The 18,237-nt window shown below is 45.9% G+C and overlaps 10 protein-coding genes across 10 annotated transcripts; 5 read left to right on the top strand and 5 right to left on the bottom strand.

The window, feature by feature from the left end:
- Positions 1-5: 5 nt before the first annotated feature.
- Positions 6-607, top strand: SAMD00019534_120350 (hypothetical protein; the record flags this gene model as incomplete). Its single annotated transcript, XM_012892777.1, has 2 exons — positions 6-255; positions 309-607. 2 exons carry the CDS (start codon positions 6-8, stop codon positions 605-607), a joined length of 549 nt encoding a protein of 182 aa, XP_012748231.1.
- Positions 608-668: 61 nt separating this feature from the next.
- On the top strand, positions 669-1,652 carry SAMD00019534_120340 (hypothetical protein; the record flags this gene model as incomplete). Its single annotated transcript, XM_012892776.1, has 2 exons — positions 669-1,272; positions 1,534-1,652. The coding sequence occupies 2 exons, from the start codon at positions 669-671 to the stop codon at positions 1,650-1,652; spliced, it is 723 nt and encodes a 240-aa protein (XP_012748230.1).
- Positions 1,653-2,154: 502 nt separating this feature from the next.
- Positions 2,155-5,204, bottom strand: SAMD00019534_120330 (hypothetical protein; the record flags this gene model as incomplete). Its single annotated transcript, XM_012892775.1, has 2 exons — positions 2,155-4,733; positions 4,805-5,204. The coding sequence occupies 2 exons, from the start codon at positions 5,202-5,204 to the stop codon at positions 2,155-2,157; spliced, it is 2,979 nt and encodes a 992-aa protein (XP_012748229.1).
- A 797-nt stretch (positions 5,205-6,001) lies between these two features.
- On the top strand, positions 6,002-8,734 carry SAMD00019534_120320 (hypothetical protein; the record flags this gene model as incomplete). The annotated part of the gene is made up of 2 exons (XM_012892774.1): positions 6,002-6,399; positions 6,469-8,734. The coding sequence occupies 2 exons, from the start codon at positions 6,002-6,004 to the stop codon at positions 8,732-8,734; spliced, it is 2,664 nt and encodes an 887-aa protein (XP_012748228.1).
- A 482-nt stretch (positions 8,735-9,216) lies between these two features.
- On the top strand, positions 9,217-9,828 carry SAMD00019534_120310 (hypothetical protein; the record flags this gene model as incomplete). The annotated part of the gene is made up of 1 exon (XM_012892773.1): positions 9,217-9,828. One exon carries the CDS (start codon positions 9,217-9,219, stop codon positions 9,826-9,828), a length of 612 nt encoding a protein of 203 aa, XP_012748227.1.
- A 59-nt stretch (positions 9,829-9,887) lies between these two features.
- Positions 9,888-11,154, bottom strand: SAMD00019534_120300 (hypothetical protein; the record flags this gene model as incomplete). The annotated part of the gene is made up of 4 exons (XM_012892772.1): positions 9,888-10,208; positions 10,326-10,413; positions 10,479-10,854; positions 10,920-11,154. 4 exons carry the CDS (start codon positions 11,152-11,154, stop codon positions 9,888-9,890), a joined length of 1,020 nt encoding a protein of 339 aa, XP_012748226.1.
- A 313-nt stretch (positions 11,155-11,467) lies between these two features.
- Positions 11,468-12,718, bottom strand: SAMD00019534_120290 (hypothetical protein; the record flags this gene model as incomplete). The annotated part of the gene is made up of 2 exons (XM_012892771.1): positions 11,468-11,699; positions 11,730-12,718. Coding segments are annotated over 2 exons (1,221 nt in total), but the record flags the coding sequence as incomplete, so codon positions are not given.
- Positions 12,719-13,167: 449 nt separating this feature from the next.
- On the bottom strand, positions 13,168-14,254 carry SAMD00019534_120280 (hypothetical protein; the record flags this gene model as incomplete). The annotated part of the gene is made up of 3 exons (XM_012892770.1): positions 13,168-13,623; positions 13,702-13,980; positions 14,069-14,254. Coding segments are annotated over 3 exons (921 nt in total), but the record flags the coding sequence as incomplete, so codon positions are not given.
- Positions 14,255-14,423: 169 nt separating this feature from the next.
- SAMD00019534_120270 (hypothetical protein) lies at positions 14,424-16,540 on the bottom strand (the record flags this gene model as incomplete). The annotated part of the gene is made up of 2 exons (XM_012892769.1): positions 14,424-14,993; positions 15,062-16,540. The coding sequence occupies 2 exons, from the start codon at positions 16,538-16,540 to the stop codon at positions 14,424-14,426; spliced, it is 2,049 nt and encodes a 682-aa protein (XP_012748223.1).
- Positions 16,541-17,476: 936 nt separating this feature from the next.
- SAMD00019534_120260 (hypothetical protein) lies at positions 17,477-18,235 on the top strand (the record flags this gene model as incomplete). The annotated part of the gene is made up of 1 exon (XM_012892768.1): positions 17,477-18,235. The coding sequence occupies one exon, from the start codon at positions 17,477-17,479 to the stop codon at positions 18,233-18,235; it is 759 nt and encodes a 252-aa protein (XP_012748222.1).
- Positions 18,236-18,237: the final 2 nt, after the last annotated feature.

Here is an 18,237-nt window from a genome sequence, read left to right as displayed (position 1 = left end):
GTACAATGGACACCCTCTCACATATAATCCTTCAGAGGATTGTGATACATATTGAGGAGGACGCCGACCGTTTGTTTCTGTCATTGACGTGTCGCAGACTGTTTGATGATCGTGACAAATACCTGTCCTTCTCAACAAACATGAAGGACGGCACCATCGCACCAATCGTGAACAAGCGGATGTATGAACGCAATCTCTTCTGCACGAAGTCATACTATACATGCTTCATGAAATCAGCAGTGTCCTCCTCTCCTCGTATGTGTTAGTGATGTTCATCATCACAATCACGGAACTAACAATCATCCTAGTGACGTTAGAGAATCTGCACCTGGTACACTCGACCAATCAATTTGAGGCGATTCCACCCCAAACCAAGGCTCTCTGGCTCTGCAATAATAGACTGCGGCCAGACTTTCCAATCCCCTATGGGGTTGAGCATCTCACCTTTGCCGATGACATAGATGCGAACATCAATCAACACTACAAACTCAGAAGGTCCACTTCACCTTTCAATGATGATGACGACATCAATGCCTATCTGGTATCGCCAGAGTCCATCCCTCTATCGGTTCACTCTCTCCACATCAAAGTCCCAATCCATACATAGCGCCACAGTCAATCAACAACAGATCGACGAGAGAGATGGAGTAGGACACTTGGAGAGGGGAATGATCCCACACTCTGTCACCAGACTCCACATCGATGCCAATTGTCACATCTCTGTTGGCTCCATCCCCGAACAGGTGACCGATCTCAAAGTATATGAGCTCGAGTCACTCAACATTTGTTTACTCTCTTACTCGCCCCTCGCTCATGGATGCCTGCCATCATCACTTTGCTCATTGACCCTGAGAGTCCCCAACTGCGTCGAGCCAATACCACCCGGAGCTCTCCCTCCATCACTCACCTATCTCGACCTTGTCTGTAGAACTAAGCTTCTTTCACTCCCTCGCTCCCTGCAGACCCTGATCTTAACCAAGTACAATCATGATTTGGACGATGAGCACTTTCTCCCGCAATCACTGACGCGCCTCTCACTTGACACATTATTCAAGGGCAACATTCCTCCTTCATCACGTCTGCCACTCTTGAGAAGACTTGATGTCCCATCTTGGGACGGCAACTGTCCAACAAAGGGCAAACGGCGCACCACTAAGATTCAGGTGGACCTTCCTCCAAAACTGACAACACTCTCTATTCGAGGTATTCCACGAGGCGCCACCAACACCATCCCTTATGGCGTGACGACTCTCACTCTCAATACAGTGCGAGGTATGTCCAGTGGATGCATCCCAACAAGCGTGACGCACCTAACCTTTGGTCCTATCGTCAGGCTGTGGCCTGGTCTGGTCCCATCAGGGGTCACGTATCTCTATTTGGGAGTCAGTGAGCCACTCATTCCTGGATGTATTCCATCATCGGTCACCACTCTAATATTTATGGATTCACACCCAATCAAGCATGGTATCATCCCCCTTGGTGTACAGACACTGTGCATCAAGCCTAACTACTTTGACCTCCAAATCACAAAAGGACTACTCCCAGATAGCTTGACAAGGTTGTCAGTTCATGAGCCAAAGCTGGTGGATCCAGGTGCGATGCCCCCTTTGCTCAAGACGATAAAGAAGGCCTCAATCGACTTTATCACATAGGCAGCCTTCCAATTCGATACAATCTATTTGGGTATGATCGATCATAATGACGTATTTATAGTGAACAAGGCACTTCCATTCGCCAGGCGACGCATCAAGTTTCAGTTCAATGGATCAAAGATGTGCCTCTATAGAATGGGAGGCTCTTCCGATTTACTATTCCTTCACTCTCGGTTGTTCAGCGAAAGTGGATTTCTCTCTGATTGGTCAACGTTCGCGGAATACCAACAACAAAAGTACATCAACATGCGACAAAGGGGGGTGTTTTGTTCCCCGTAAGTATCAATCGCCTTGGCTAAGATGGACAGGAGATGATCATAGGGAGTGAGCGTTGACTGATTCACTCTGCGGCCACTTTACCAACCGATCACGTGACTTTAATAGAGTTAAAGGAGGAAGTGTAAGTTATACACTTACACTCACCTTCCATTGTTTATTCGATGTAATAATATTAGTAATGGATAGATAGAGTAAAGTAAAGTAAAATACATGGACTGTCGGTTTAGTTGCCAAGTTTGCTGGTCTTTAGATTGATATGTGAGGATGATCTCTGGGAATAGGAACGTCGCAGCATTAGTCGGAACCTCAGTCGGTACGAGGCAATACCAATGATGACAGCTGTCACCACAACACATCCAATGACAATTCCAATAATGGCTCCAATCGGCAGTTTGTAGCCGCCCGATGATGAACAGCTACCCTGTGGACTGACCAACACCGACAGACTGGTCTTGCCCTGATCGGTCTGGTAGCGACAGGGGTCGACATCCTCCTCTTGTCCCGTGGCCGGGTCGAATGACTTGATGCGTATCGACGAGAACTTGCCTTGGATCGAGGCATAGTTCATCACGGAGGCGTTGGTGCCGGGCTCGAGGCCCGATGACATCTTGAGCACGAGCGTGGCGTCGTCGCCAACGACCACATTACTCTGCACATTGACCACCGAGTAGTTGGTGGGCGTTACAACATTGATCACCATCTCACCATTGTGGTACAAGTCGCCACTGATCGTCAGGTTGTCCGTGCTCGTAACATTGTGCGCTGTGCCAATCGTGCCGTTGTTCTCGATTGATGCGTAGATGTGACCGACTCCATAGAGCAGGCCAGACTCAATCTCGACCGTGTGATTGGCGTGGAACACTCCGCCATCCATCATGATCGTGCCATTGGTCTGCGTGAGACGGTTGAATATGATAATGCCGGCCGACATCTCGAGCGAGCCAGTGTTGTTGAAGGGTGTGTAGAGGACGTTGGTCATCTCTGTTCGACACAGCCAGCGGCCAGTGTTGATCACAATGGGCTCAGTGTCGTTGGTGATCGAGTAGTTGTTGGTGACCAGGATGTCTGTGCAGTAGTCCAGCACACCGGCATTGTAGATCTTGTTGCCTCGAGGGATGATCATATGCAGGGGCATCAGGTACATGTTGGCGTTGTTGTAGACGACAGTGTTGGTGAGGTTGGCGTGCGTGTGCATGTTGAAGCGCACCCAGCCCTTGTTGTCTACGTGCACCTCGCACTCGTCACAGACAAAGTCACCAAAGTCGGGATTGGCTTCAAAGTCTCCCTCGATGTGCAGCTTGAGGTTGCGTCCGCGCAGCTGGCTGTTGAGGTCAAGTCTCGCGCCCTTGGTGATGTTGAGCAACGAGTTCTGAATGTTGATGACGCCAGAGATGTTGATACGTCCGAGGATGTGAAGCTCAGAGTCGACGAATGAGGACGCAGCGTCGAGTGTTACATTGCCTGTGATGATGACCTTCGTCGAGTTGACATCCAACTTGGCCGAGACGTCAAATACCTGTTGGCCGTCAATGACCATTGTGGACTGTACCATGACCAATGACGAGAAGTTGGCAAATGAGAGCTTTCCACCGAGTCCTGCGCGCAGGGATGCGCTGTGGACACGCATGGAAGTGCCTGCGCCGAATGTCGCCTGGCCGCCCTCAACATCGAGCGATGCGCCGGCTGCCAGATCCACGTTCGAGTTGTCCAGGAGTGCCAGTGAGGCGCCGGTCTGGACTGTCAGTGTGGCACCAGTGCCACTTTGCTGGAGGCTGGCATTGCCACTGAATGAGAGCGAAGATGCGGACGAGATAAGGACGACGTTGGAGTTCGATTCGAGGCTCAACTGTGCACCACCCGTGAAACTTGTGGTTTCATTGATACTGATGGTCGCGCCATTCTTGGACTTTAGGATTGCGTTGTCCGTGAAGCTGACGGATGCGCCAGTCTTGACATACACAAAGGACGATGTATCCACTGTCATCTGTGCCGAGTCGACTAGTTTGAGCGTGCCTGTCAAGCTGACTGACGCCAGGCCAGCGACAGAGAATGTGGACGAGTCGGTGAAGTTGACTTGGCCATCAATGGCGAGTGGGGCACCTGACGAAGCGAGTCTCGAGTTGGCTGAGAATGTAGCAATCGCAGCAGACTTGATATTGAGTGATGATGCCGAACCACTGATCTCAACAGACGCGTTGCCCTTGACTTTTAGTAAGCTGCTGGGCAACATAGTCACCGTCGATGAATCGATGGTGAAGCGAGCTATGTTGTCCAGGTCGATGTTCGTGTTGATGTTGAGAGCCGAGCTTTCATTCATCGCAAACACTGAGCTGGCCGTAAAGTTGAGGTATGAAGTAGGGTCGAGCGACATGGAAGACAGGCCAGACATCCTCACCGATGAGGATTCCCCAAAGTGGAGTAGGGAGCTGGGCTGGCACCTGAAGCTGCTACCGTTCATGGCCATCTGTGACGCGCCGTAAAAGTAGAAGGTGGTGAGTACCCCACCTAGAAAGCCGACCTTGCCTCCTGTTGCCACGGTGAGCTGGGCGCTGTTGTTAAAGGTGTAGATGCCGCCCTGCATGCTTACGGAGGGGCCGACAGGACCAAACATGATCTTGGAGTTGTCGGCAAAGTACAACTTTGTGTTTGCGTTGGCGCTCATTGAAGGACCAGTCAGCACCAGCTGGGCTAAATTATTAAAATTACACTGGGCATTGATCGTGAACGTGTTTGAAATTCCCTTGGCAATCAATGTTGAGTTGTCATTGAAAGATCCACTCAGTGTTACAATAGAACTACCATCTATTTGATTGATTGATTGATTAATTTAGTAAGTGATTGGAATGATTCCAGTGGATGTGGGGTGTACATACTAACTTGTATTTGGGCATTGGCGGAAGCAATAAGATTGGAAGAGGAGATGGTGGAGCCTACGTTGAGGGTGATCACACCATTTAGATTTAGACTGGTGGCTGAGAGGCCTGCGTTTGTGACGATGGTGGAAGATGTGCCATCGATAGTCAGCACGGTTGTGGTGAATTGTGCACCCTGGGCCACGATGAATGATGCAGCCTGCAACAGTTGCAACTCCTTGACCGTGGATTGTTTGGCAATCAGCTGTGCATAGTCGGCACCGATCGTCAACTCGGAGATGAGCAATGGTACCAGTGCCGTGACCCAGTTGAGTGCCGTGAGGAAGTTGTGATCGTGGGCCAATCCATTCCAAATGTTTAGGTCCAACAATGCCAATGCCTGGGCATCCTTTGCAAACATTGTTGTCATCAACAATAATATAATAATTGACAACTTAATCATAATTGATCGTGTTGTCATCTTTGAGGTCAGTGTCATAACCCCCGCTCTTTCTCTCTCTCTCTATGTCTCAATCAATCAATCAAATTCTTTGTCTAACTCTCTGTGTGAATGAGTGATTGTATGTATCTGTATTTATCTCTTTAATGTATATATTATTATTATTACTTATTCATAATGGACCTAATTGTTAATGGCCTGATTGGATGGTGCATGGTTCTTTCATTCATTCTTCGTTCAACCTTATCTGCCTTGGTTGTACCCTTTTGAAAAAGATTGTGTGACCCTTGGGGCGATGCACCCTCCATCAATCACACACAAACTGTTGTGGGCACAAACCACAACCAAACACATCATCAACTTTTTTAATTAATTGTTTGTTTTCAAAGTAGGTAATCACCTTTTGATCGAGATACATAACCTGTGTGGGTGAGACCAATCGTACTGACAAACATTAATACGATCTCGTGGATGGTTGGATAGATATCGGGATTAAAATTGTTCCTAATTACTTAATCAAGTTCAAGACAGATCTAATCATATAATGACATTGTTGGTATTGAATGATTGAATATACTTAGGTCCAAAAAAGCCTTGATTGTACTTATATGCAATTATTTGTTTGTTTGGCTTGAAGATTCTTCGTTTTTTGCAAAGTCATCCACACCTCGAATGATAAAACTTGAAGGATGTCGAACTACGTGATCTTGACCAAGTAATTGTGAGATAGTTAGAGAATAGAGATAGAGATAGAGAGAATGAATAGAGCTCTCTATTCAATACAGCTCCAACAACATTGGCATAGGCTGTATTGGGTTAGACCAACATGGCCATCAGGTGGTCCATCATTCAATCAATCAAGACAACGAAGAAGCTTCACATCTACTCCACTGTCCCTATCGCCATCATCAATAGAGAACACAAAGAGATCAATAACATTCAATCGAAACAACAACAACAACAACAATAACAAGACTAATATTGATAATGATCAACATGATGATGGTGATCACTTTGATAAACGTGATGTTGAACTGAAGAAGAACATCACGAGATCCAACAACAACAACATAAGCTCGACACCATCGAGTAAACTCGAACTCAACATACAGGACTACATCACTCACGAGAGTGATCCCAACAAGATCATCACCTTGTAAGTCTATTCATGAATGAATGAATGTGTACATACTCACAATCAATCAATCACATCTGTCAATCAAAGTTTGAAGTCATCACTATTCAATCAAGATAACTATAATAGAGATGTTGATGATGCCAAGAGAATGAATATAATCAAATATATGGCCAGGACATGTCCACAAAAGATGACGATAGATGTGATCAACTTGTATCTGAAACATTACTCTTCGTACACGATAGACTCTACATTCTTGGAGGTGTACAATATGATTGATCAACTGGGTCTGGATGCTAATGGCGACACATTCCGATCGTGTCTGACAATGTATCTCAATGGCAACATGTATCTGGCGTTGGGCAAACTGCGACGCGTCGATATTATACACTTCATCGTCGTATCGATCATTGACAGCCCGTCCACGACCAAGACGGCACTGGCCGACCTGTCCAGCTCGCTGGGCATGGCGGCGCCGGCCATCATGGCCAACCTCATCCTGCTCAGCCAGCTGAGCGTACGCGCAGATGTCGCCCGCTTCCTCGAGATGGCCGTGCTCAAGAACTTCAACGAGGACCTGATAGGCCTCACGACAAACTACCTCATTTCGTTCTTCCTGCGGCTAGACACGTATCATGTGGCGCTCAAGATCTACCTCAACACAAACAACCAAGCGCCCTCGATCAAGAAGGTGCGCTTCTTCTTCCACCACGACCTCAAGCACTACATCCACAACGAGTCGAATGCTCACCGCGACACGCAGCTGCGCGCCAGACGCCACCTGCTCTGCATCAACTACTGGACAGACATGGCGATTCGCCTGCGCCAGAGCTCATCGCTCATGCGCCATTTTGAAAACCCGATCGAGAGCGATCTGCTTCAGGCTGCAGTGCGACGCAAGACAACCAACCGCCAGATGCGCTCGGTCTTTGGCGACATGCAACCCGAGGACATGAAGCTGCAGTCACTTATCGATACGTGGACACCTGGCACAGATGACACATACGACAATGCGAGACATGTAATCAGCCACCTATGCATATACAACTTTGAGAACAACCGGCTGCCATTTGGCGATCTCATCATACAGGCCGCGCAAGTTATCCAGTGCTCGTTGTCGACCGTTGAGTACTTTGAGACGTTCCTGCCGCTGGTGCCAAGCCCCCTGCTGGGCATCTTCCTCACGTCGGCCGTGATAAGTCGTCCCCTTCAGGAGAACTTACAGTTGACGATTAATCACCTACTGCCGCCCGAAGCGCTGCAGCAGTTCTCCTACTCACCTGTCGTGTGGAACGACATGATCGTAGGCGCACTGCACGCACATCACTTTGATCTGGCCAAAGACCTGCTGCACTCGCTGTTGGAGAACGAGCTGCAGTGGCTGCTGCCCCAGACACTGGCCCTCTTCATCGACTATCTGCTGGAACGACGATTGGATCCAACATTCATCATTGAGTGCATCAAGCAGCGCTCCAACACGAGCGTGGAGCCCGAGCTCTTTGCCCAGATGCTCTTCAATTGTCAACTCCACTCGTTCATGTGTAATGGCGACCTGGGTGGTGCAATGGACCATCTTCACAACAATGACCAGGATCAACAATCAGTGCGCAACGAGATCACATATCGACTGGCTGCATCATTGTATATTCTTCTGCAACAACAAGAGCATCACTTGGCACTGCAACAGGCCCAAGATTTGAGCGACCTGCAAGTGTTGGTGCCACCAAAGACACAATTGACCTTTGAGATGTTCCAACAAAAGGTGCTGCCCCTGATGGGCCTGGAGTTCTCCCATGAGGTGGACCAACATTTGTACGCAATCATCTTGGAGGAGTTCAGGTTGGAGGGCCTGCTGAACAACCAATTCGCGCTGGACTATGTCAACAGTGCCGAGGACCTGATCGACAGACAAGCAATCAACCAGGACCTGCTAAAGCTACTGATGGGTCTACTGACTGCACGCGAGAGAGTTGTATTATTTATCAAATGTTCGATCAATGACAACAATATGTTCAGTGATGACGTTTTGGCAATGGTCGAGCAGGCCAACAGCAAAACAGTGAAGAGCCCAGAGGTGGAAGAGACTCTTGTCAAGCTGCGACAGAGGAGAACACAATCAGCTGATCAGGTCAGGTCGCAACAGCATGGCGCCAGTGTCAACAGCCACAACTTTAGCTTCCAACCTATTCAGCAACGTTTGATGAGCATCGAGGAGATCAAGAACATCGACCTGGCTTCAGCCTCCACCAGCATTGACCGACTGGCTACCAGATCACATCCCACTTGCAGCATTAGTCAATCTACAATATCCATCATCCGGTCCAATTTCATCGAAGTAGGCCCAACAACTTAAAGTAAACATTACGTAATTGCCAACACAGACATAAAACACCTTGATGGGAGACATGTCACGCGACGAGTGACACTTCGTATCCAGGTGTCTAGTGGAGTACATGAGTGATTGAGATGAACACTAGAATGTTCATCGAATGCCTTTTGCTAGAAGACGAAAAAAAACGTCACTCAATTCCCATCAGCAACCCCAGGTGGGTTTTGATCATGATGGGGTTGGGCATGCCTCTAGACCAACCACACGGTTACAAAGAATCCATCCGAATCGCTGCCATCGTTTGGCGCTCAATCTCAAACTTTTCGCACCTTATATCACATATCTACGCCTCTGGGGAAATGGACAAGGATAAGACAAGACCTTTCAGAATGATCGATCATTTCAGACCTTGACTATCAATCAATCAATCAATCAATTCTTCCAATTTATTACTATATCAATTAATCAATCAACCAAATTTATACAACCTTAACAAAGACAATCAAATGACAGCATTCGTTTATAGATATGATCCAAAGAGACCGACACTCTCGGCACTGTCTCGCAGTTTGAATGGACTGGGATATGGAGCCGTAGCCGTATTGCTAGTGATGTGGATCATGACCCTGCTGGACAGTTGTGATTGCTCATTGTCAAAGAAAACGTCAAACGCCGTCGACTTTAAGATGGTGATCGTGGCCATTACTGCTTCGGCCTACATTGCCTTTGTGTGCCTGGTTATCAACATGCTGTTGCCACCCAATGCCCGTATCACCCAGAGTACTACATCCGAGTACATGGGTACCGCTTATGGAAATGGAGTGGCGATGGATGTCCATCGTGTCACCACGACCACCACCAACACAGTTGGCGAGATCGAACCGCTCCGACGCAAGTGGACCAAGCACAACATACATAACATCCTAGTGCATCTCGTGGTCGTCATTCCTCTGCTGGTCATGGTGCTGTATCTTAATAAGTTTGCCAACGATGGCTGCGCCACATGCTGCGAGAAGTTCTACTACGACGACTATTACTGCAAGGTCAAGAATGACAAGTACCTTGGAAGCAAGGATGCCTGGATCGACTACGCCAGGAAGTACAACACAACCCGTTAAACAATGATCAGATTCCAAGCTTTCCATGATTATGTAATAAAAGAAAATATATATTTAAATTAATTCCTTTGTTTCTTCCTTGGATTGTCATCTTTGGTATCACGTGGCGATGATGATGATTCATCATCAGTGTCATCGTTGTCATCATTGTCATCACCTTTCCTTTTCTTCACTAATGTCTTTGACCAAATATCATCATTATTCAGTTTCTTGTTTGTGTTTGTAGTTTGTCTAGATGTTGATGATGATAATGAAGATTGTGAAGATGTTGATTGATTGATTGATGGACCAGATGACGACGATGCCGATGATGATGTTGTGAACTTTGGAGTGTGCTTGGCTGGGCTTGCCTCAACCACAACCAAGTACCTTAGCTTCAGCTGTTGAACACAGTATTAATAATCAATCCATAAATCTAAATCCATTAATGATTGATCACTGGAAATACATACCAAAGTATGATTGCTTAATAAATATTGATTGTAGTTGTCCCATACCTTTAGATGGCCATCTAGCCATCCATGAGTCTGATTGACCTCTGTTGATGGTACCATCTTTCCAAGTGGTACATATATGTTTCCCTCTCTGGAATGAATGACAATAGTTGTTGGTTAACAATGTCATGGTGTTCCAATCGAATCGATACTTACTGAATATTGCCTGAAGGGTCAGGGGAATACTTTCCAGTCACTTGCATCATCTCATTGAGCTCTATCTTGTCTTTGATCGCGTTACAATATACATATTTGGGCTTGTCAATCACCGATTGCTGTGCCTGTAGTTTGATTTGTGGTGGAGCAGCCACCTGAGACTCATCGTCCGTGTCCTCGTCCTCATCATATCTCTGAACAGCTGATTGATAGTCACTATTCTTTACGCCAGGATCAATTGTAATGGAGACGGGTATCTTCTTCACCTTGTAGTTAACCTCGAACAACATCAATATGCCCATGTTTGGTTTGTTATCCTTGAATCGCAGCATGTCAATGCTCTCTGTACATCCAATTACATTGTCCCATAATGATACTAGTAACGTAATGTAAAGTTAGTATGATTGATTGATCACATTGAATTGAATGTATGACACATACTCGCAGGATATGGAGTATACTTGTTGTGCATCTTCTGTACACCATTCTTGAGTCTTGCTGCAACGCTACTGATTAGACAACCGTGCCAATAGAGTGGTCGCTTGGCAGAGGGTTCTTCGTTTGATATATCTGGGAAGTGCTTGTATTGATCAACACGTCGCTTCGCTTCGAATGCGTCTAAACATTTGATCTGAGCTCTATGTTGTTGTTGTGCTATATCATGTGAACATCCCATCGATATATACTTCTCAATTGTACTATAATGAAACGATGACTTTGGTAGCGGTACAATGTCAACGTTCAAAGCAGCCAGCAACTTGGCGCATTGTGTACCTGACTGAATATTGTGTTGTTGATGTTGATGATGATCTGTTAGCATGATTGATCGTGAATGTGAGGTCGTCCACTTGATTGAGATACTAACTAATCCTTGTTGCATAATTGAATGGATGAATGAATGAATGAAGTGGCGCGCGATTCAAACAAGACATATTTGTCTCCCCCACGCCCAACAAGTTACCTTTTCCATGAATTACACTTTATTACAGCTTGTCTACAAACTTCTTGAATGACTTTAGACCAGACTCGACAGTCTTGGCGGTGGTCTGCGCTAGACTTGGATTCTTCTTTACATAACCATTGGTTATACTATATCCGTGTGGAACTGCTTTGAGGTTGTATGGTCCGACCTCTTTGGTCTTGCCATGAGCGCCGCCACCGCCTCCATGCTTGGCATCCTTCTTCTTCTTGTCTGACTTCTTTGACTTTTCCAATCCCTTCTTGCTGGCGGTCGGTGCCACTGTCTGACGCCAGTTGACATAGGCAGCAGGGTATGCTGGTGGGAAGCCCTCCAAACCAAAGTTGACGGCCGTAATCGCAAGCTGAACCTCACCGTGTGGCACGTAGGACAGACGCTCCCAGGTGGTCACCTCCACGCCCTTTGGCAAAAGAGATGGGTCGATTGGAACGTAACCAATGAGATCATCCGAGCCCACTGCATCCTTATCATAGACCTCAATCACCACGGTGTCGTACTGCGAGTTAGATATCTCCACCTGGAATGATTCGTTCCATGTTGGATTCAAGTTCTTCTGTATCACTTTGGTCTTGTGCACCTTGGTGCTCGATGGCACCTTGATGTTGACGTAAGGGTCTGACTTGCCATTGATATCCGCCGCAACGAGGTTCTTGGCAGAGATCACTCGAATGTTCAACTGTGACAATGGCGCCGAGACAAACCTGCTGCCAGGGGGTGGCGCCAGTGCAAGTCGCGAGCCACCTGCTGGTGCGGCTCCATGTGCTCCTGGGGCGGGAGGATAGCCTCCAGGTGCTGGTGCGGGTGGGTATCCACCCGGTGCTGGTGCAGGTGGGTAACCACCTCCTTGATATGGTGCAGGTGGGTATCCGCCTTGTTGAGGTGGAGGATAGCCTCCTTGCTGGGGTGGTGGATAGCCTCCATGCTGAGGTGGATAGCCACCTTGTTGTGGTGGAGGATAACCACCTTGTTGTGGAGGATAGCCTCCCTGTTGTGGTGGGTATCCGCCTGGAGCTGGAGCTGGTGGATATCCGCCTTGTTGTGGTGGATAGCCTCCTGGAGCTGGGGCTGGTGGATAGCCTCCATGTTGTGGTGGTGGATAGCCTCCTGGGGCTGGAGGATAACCATGTTGAGGTGGAGGGTATCCACCTGGAGCTGGGGCTGTAGGGTATCCACCAGCTTGTGGTTGTTGAGGTGGTTGTCCACCTGGTTGTCCTGGTTTACCTGGTTTATTGAGGTTCATTGTTGTTGTTGTTGTTGTTGTTGTTTTGTTACTTATATTATTGTTGTTGATAATGATGGATGTTTGTTTGTTTTGTTGTTCACAAGTACCCTTAAGACTAGTCTTGCGCTTGAACAAATAAGATTGAGTAGTTGTTGTTGAGGAAATAACTGTTAATGAACACGTAATGGTGCTTGTTTGATATAATATTGATGGGGCGTTTGTTGTGATTGTGTGAATTCTAACCCATTTTAGGCCGTTATATGGTGTATTATCTGAAATTGAAGTTTGAAGTTCCTCACCCCCTTCACAAACACGAGCAAACTTGTTCGTCCCCGACCATCCATAAGACACTTGCGTGGCATCTTGTGGATGGAATGGAAGAGAGAACAAGTAGTATATTATTGATTGATTGATTGATGGGTAGTAGGAGCAAGCATACTTGGCTCCACGTACTCAATCACACATTCACACAGGTCATCCAAGTCTTAGTTCTTGATTTCCAATGCAGCAGTCATCTCGTCGTCGGACAATGCTGGAAGTGATCGCTTGATTCTGTCTTGGATGATCTCGTTGCGCCAAAAGATGTTGTGATCGTAGACAAAGTCGCTGGTGCCAGTCATCGGACTCTCGAGCTGTTCCAACTCAAAGTGAAGGGGAAAGGTCTTTTGCTTCTGTTTGTCACCCTTGACAAACACAATCTTCTTGGCCGTCACCGGGTTGACAAAGGGCATGATGGCATTATACAGTATGTTGAATATCATTGGTGGGTCGACGACAAATGCCGTGCCCAGGCGCTCTGGATAGTGGTCCGACAATATCTCCAATGTCTGTTTCGAAACGGACAAAGGTGGTGCATTGAACAATGAGTAGCCATTAAAGTCGATCAATATAGCCAATTGTTCAATACCAGTCTCTGTTGAGTTGTCAATCTGTTCAATTGCTCGCTGGTAGGTACATTCTCATGTTAGTGATTGATTGAATAATTGATTGAATGATTGACGGCACAAGGCGGACATGCATACCTCCAAGGTGTAGACCAACAGTTGTATCTGTCGCTCGTAGTTCTTTGTGTTCTCACGCACTGGACGCATGTATATAACTGGTTTACCATCTTTGGTCTTGCCATAGCAGTATTGTTTTCCAGTGGATGCCTCATAGCTAAGATATTCGGCAGTGATCTCGTCAACTTTATAAGACTTCCTCCATTCCAATGTACCCTTCAACAGATTGAACGATGCATTCAAGTCATATTCACGAGCGCGCAAGTATCTCAACACCATCATATCAGTTATCCATGCTTTCTATTCAAACGCGTTCCATTCATTGGCAATGTTAGTTCAATCACCTCAATCATACATTCAATCATTCAATCATTCAATCATTCATTACCTCTTTATCAGTAAGATCCAATGTCTTTAGTTTATCTTTGAACTGATTGAACATATCGAGTTGCTTCTCTGTTAGGTTTGCCAGAGGATTGAAGCCTGCTGGCGATGAAGTATCACTCTCATTATTGTTCGTCGGCGGCTGTGTATTTGTAGTTGATGTCTTTGATGACTTCTTCTTCTTTCCCATTCTCCTCTATGTTTGTTGATATTATAATAGTATTATATGTAGTATGTAATAATACAATGAATGAAGAATAAGAATGATTGAATGATCACACTATGCTCGATTTCTTGGGAGTAATCAAATCTTCACAACCCCCCACCCCACACCATCATGACGAAACGATTCGAATCGTTTATGGGATATTTAATCGACATTCGTTAAGGTCTATCTTTTGTCTAAGTGTTGCAAGTAAGAGTAGTTCGCCAGTATGGACTGTGGCACCAATGTCTAGGAAGGACTTGAGCTGTCGACGATCCTTCTCACTGGCTATAATGATGGTGTCACTGTCTGCAGTGATGGCTGACGCATCCACTTCATGGCCGCCGCCAGCCTTGATCAAATCTTGAATGACATCCTTGGGCGGAGCAGAATGTTCCATCACCAAGAATGACAATCCATCCAATGGCTTCTTAAGATTACTGTTGTTGTTGATGATGTTTCTCGCATGCTCCAGTGATTGCCTAAGTTCAAATTTCCACTCTTTCTCTGCGTTGGCATCACTCAGCATATATTCATCCTCTTTCAAAAAGTGTCCTGCCTTGCCACAATCCTTTAGCCATTGGATGCCGACCATCTCCTTGCCATTAGCAATCGCCAACAATATCTTTACAGTCCTAATCAACTTGTCACTAATCAAATGTGTACATTCCTCAACATTATCAACTACCTCTCCTCCAAGCTTATGTACAATCTTTGTCAAGGTCTGGTATTGGATTGAATGAGTTAGTCAGTGGACAGTCAATCAATCAATCAATAAATTATATAACATACATTAATGGTCTTCTCTTCGACACCTGAGAATATAATCTTTGGATGTTTGTGAGGGGAGATGGCGGACTGGTCTACTTCAGCGTCTGATGTCTTGGCTGCGGTCTTGGCCGCACGCTTCTTTGCCGGTGATTTACTTGGCGCCTTGACTGGTGTCTTCTTGGCAGAAGCAGCGGCACGTGTACCCTTCTTTGGTGTCTCTGTTGGTTGCTCCTCATTTGATGATACAGGCGCATCGACCAACACACTAATATCCTCTACAACTGATCCATCGTCATCAGTGACCTCGCTCTTTGTCGGTGTTGTTGGCGTTGACTTTGTTGCCCTGGATGCCCTCTTTGCTGGTGTCTTTTTCTTTGTCGATGTTGGTGTTGGAGTTGGAGTTGATTGTTTGGAGGATGGTGGCGAGGATTGGATTGGTGATTCAATTGGCTCATCCATATCCATCTCGGTGTCTTGTTGTTGTGGAGGCTCTTGTTGTTGTTGGGGTTGTGGTGGTGAAGGAGAGGTGACTTGTTGTTCGTCAGACTCCTCCTCAGGAACAACTTCTGTTGGAGGCAGCGGTGATTGTTGTTGAGGCGCAGGAGGAGGAGGTTGAGGCACTGAGGTTGGTGATGAGTTTGGAGGAGGTGGTGGTGGGGATGAAGATGTTGTCACATTAGACTCCTTCTCCTCTACCTCGGGTGACTTTGTCTGTGCCACGGACACAGGCTTGGATGCAGGTTGTGATTCTGCTACCATCTCTTTGGTCGTGTCTGTTCCTATTCCTGTCGTCTTGTCTGATCCATCTTGTGCAACAATAGTTTGATCGTCTGCCATTGCGGTTGTAGTCGTTGTTGTAAAGTATGAGTCTATATCATGTTCCAATGAATCGATTGATGATTGTGCTGCCATTGATTGTACGGGTGGTGAAGTAGATGCCTGTTGTGATGGCTCCTTATTGACATTGACATCAACATTATCATCACTATTGACTGAAGTGATATCTTGTGGTGCAGAGACAGCGGGTGAAGGAGCTGCCGCGGGGACAGCGGTGACAGCAGGAGGAGTGTGATCAGTCTTTGGTTTCTTATGTACAAATGTGTCCACAGTGGAGTCGCTCGAGTGTGCAGTATGAGAGAAAGGATCATGATCCAAACCTGATGTTCTTGATGGAGGTGGGGGAGGGCCATCATCATCATCATCATACTGCTCCTCCTCATCCAACTTTCTCTTTTGTGACTGTGGCTGTGCCTGTGGCTGTTGCTGCTCAGGAATAATCGTTTGAGATTGAGGTGGCAGCAGCACTGGCTTTGGTGGTGACTGTTTGGCTGGCGAAACAGGTGCAAAATTGGCTGCCAATACATCAGTATCAATGGAAGTTGGTTGTGATTCTGGTCTGGGTGTAATTGTGAACGTGAGCATCGATGACACTGTCGAACCAAGCAGTATCTTTGAACCATTGAACAGATAGTACTTTGTGTTTGGCACAAGTGTAATCATTTGATCATTATTTCGTAATGCCAACAATGTCTTATTCTTGCTATTTAGATCCATCAATGATATATAATTATCTTGATACTCTGTGTCATTGTCATTGTTGATGATAGAGTGAGTCATGCCATTCATTCAATCAATCAATCTGTCAATCTGTCAATCAAACATACCTATTGAAGCATGGAAGTTTGAGATTGCAATCTCTCCTTTTAGATGAATGAAGTTGTTTGATGCTCTACCAATGCTGTTGATACCCTTCTTCAACTTGAACAATGTTACACTAGCCTTTAGAGGGTCGGTGTGTTTAACCTTTAATACAGGTTCTGTTATACATCCATCAATAAATGGTGGTGTGTCAACTGTATTATTATTACTCATGATGTAAGTATTATATATATATAGTAGTGTATTGTATCTCGAACACTTTATCTCTTTCTTATGTCATGTGACTTCTAGAAGGTGGAAGATTTGAAATGAACCCGCCAATTTGAAAAGTGTATTTTTAGATGAAGTTCAATACATAATGTTCCAACTATAAGTTCATCAAACTGAATGACGACTTGGAGTTTATCCATTGTCATCCAAGAACTACACTTGGAATATTCCCTAGTTGACTTCATCGAGATAAGTCAACTTGATGGTTCTATTCAATTAGGTCTAGTGACAATATCCAAGTATTTGGCCAACTCACACATCTTTGTTCATTAATTTATATTATAAAAATAAATATATATTATAAAAACGAGATGTATAAATAAATTTTTATTGGAAGATAATGCCGCCCCCCTCTTCGCTATTGGATATTGCCCATCTCAATCATTCACCACCATCCAGGATCAATTCAGAGGTGCAGTCTATACCGTTCCACATGGTTTTAGTGGACATGTCAATCCCCAATGCAGCTACCATCTTGATAGCCAATCATTCTCATCAGCTACGCAAATGGCTCGCGCAAAGTCTTCATCACTCGGAGTCAGTGACAATGCCCAAATGTCTGGTGGAATTCCCTTCATTGACCATGCCAAGTCTTCATTGGCAATGTCCTCTAGTACCTCTGTAAACAATGCCAAGGATTTGGAAAACAAGACATCTGGATCAATCACCACAACGACATTCAAGTGTCAGATTTCCACCATTCAAATGGACGACAGCATCACACCAAACTTTCATCCAAAGTTCTTGCATGACATTTCGCGTGTTGTTGATAAGGAGTCAATGAAGAGGGTTGTCAGCAAGTACGGTATCTACTACAAGAAGTGGGCGACGTTTGGAGGAACCTTGGAGCAGGTCAATTCCGTTTCTTCTTCATTCACAAGCTCTCAAAGTTCTCAATCATTGGAATCATGTCTATCAATGTCATTTGCCGAATCAATCACCGCAGAAGGCACTGGTGAATCTGCTAACTTGGCAAACTCATTGTCATCTCAGGTTGGTAAAGATACGGCCACTAGTTTCGATCGCAGCTCAACTGGAACGATGTTGGTCATCAAGGGAGGAGCACCTGGCTCATATGGTGAGGATATTGATGATCCTCTTGAATCATGGGTCGGTAGCATCGATCTGATGCCATATCCAATCGATTTTAACCTTGGTTTAGTATCTGATCTCATCCCTGACTCTTGGCAGATCACAAACTCATCCGATACTACCGTGAAGAAACTCTGGATAGATGCTGAAATACCTCTATGTTGGCATGTTTAACA

This window comes from Acytostelium subglobosum, assembly GCF_000787575.1.
Source record: "Acytostelium subglobosum LB1 DNA, scaffold: scaffold37, whole genome shotgun sequence".
NCBI lineage: Eukaryota > Evosea > Eumycetozoa > Acytosteliales > Acytosteliaceae > Acytostelium > Acytostelium subglobosum.
Note: the sequence above shows the minus strand (reverse complement) of the source record. Positions and strands in the feature narration are given on the sequence as shown.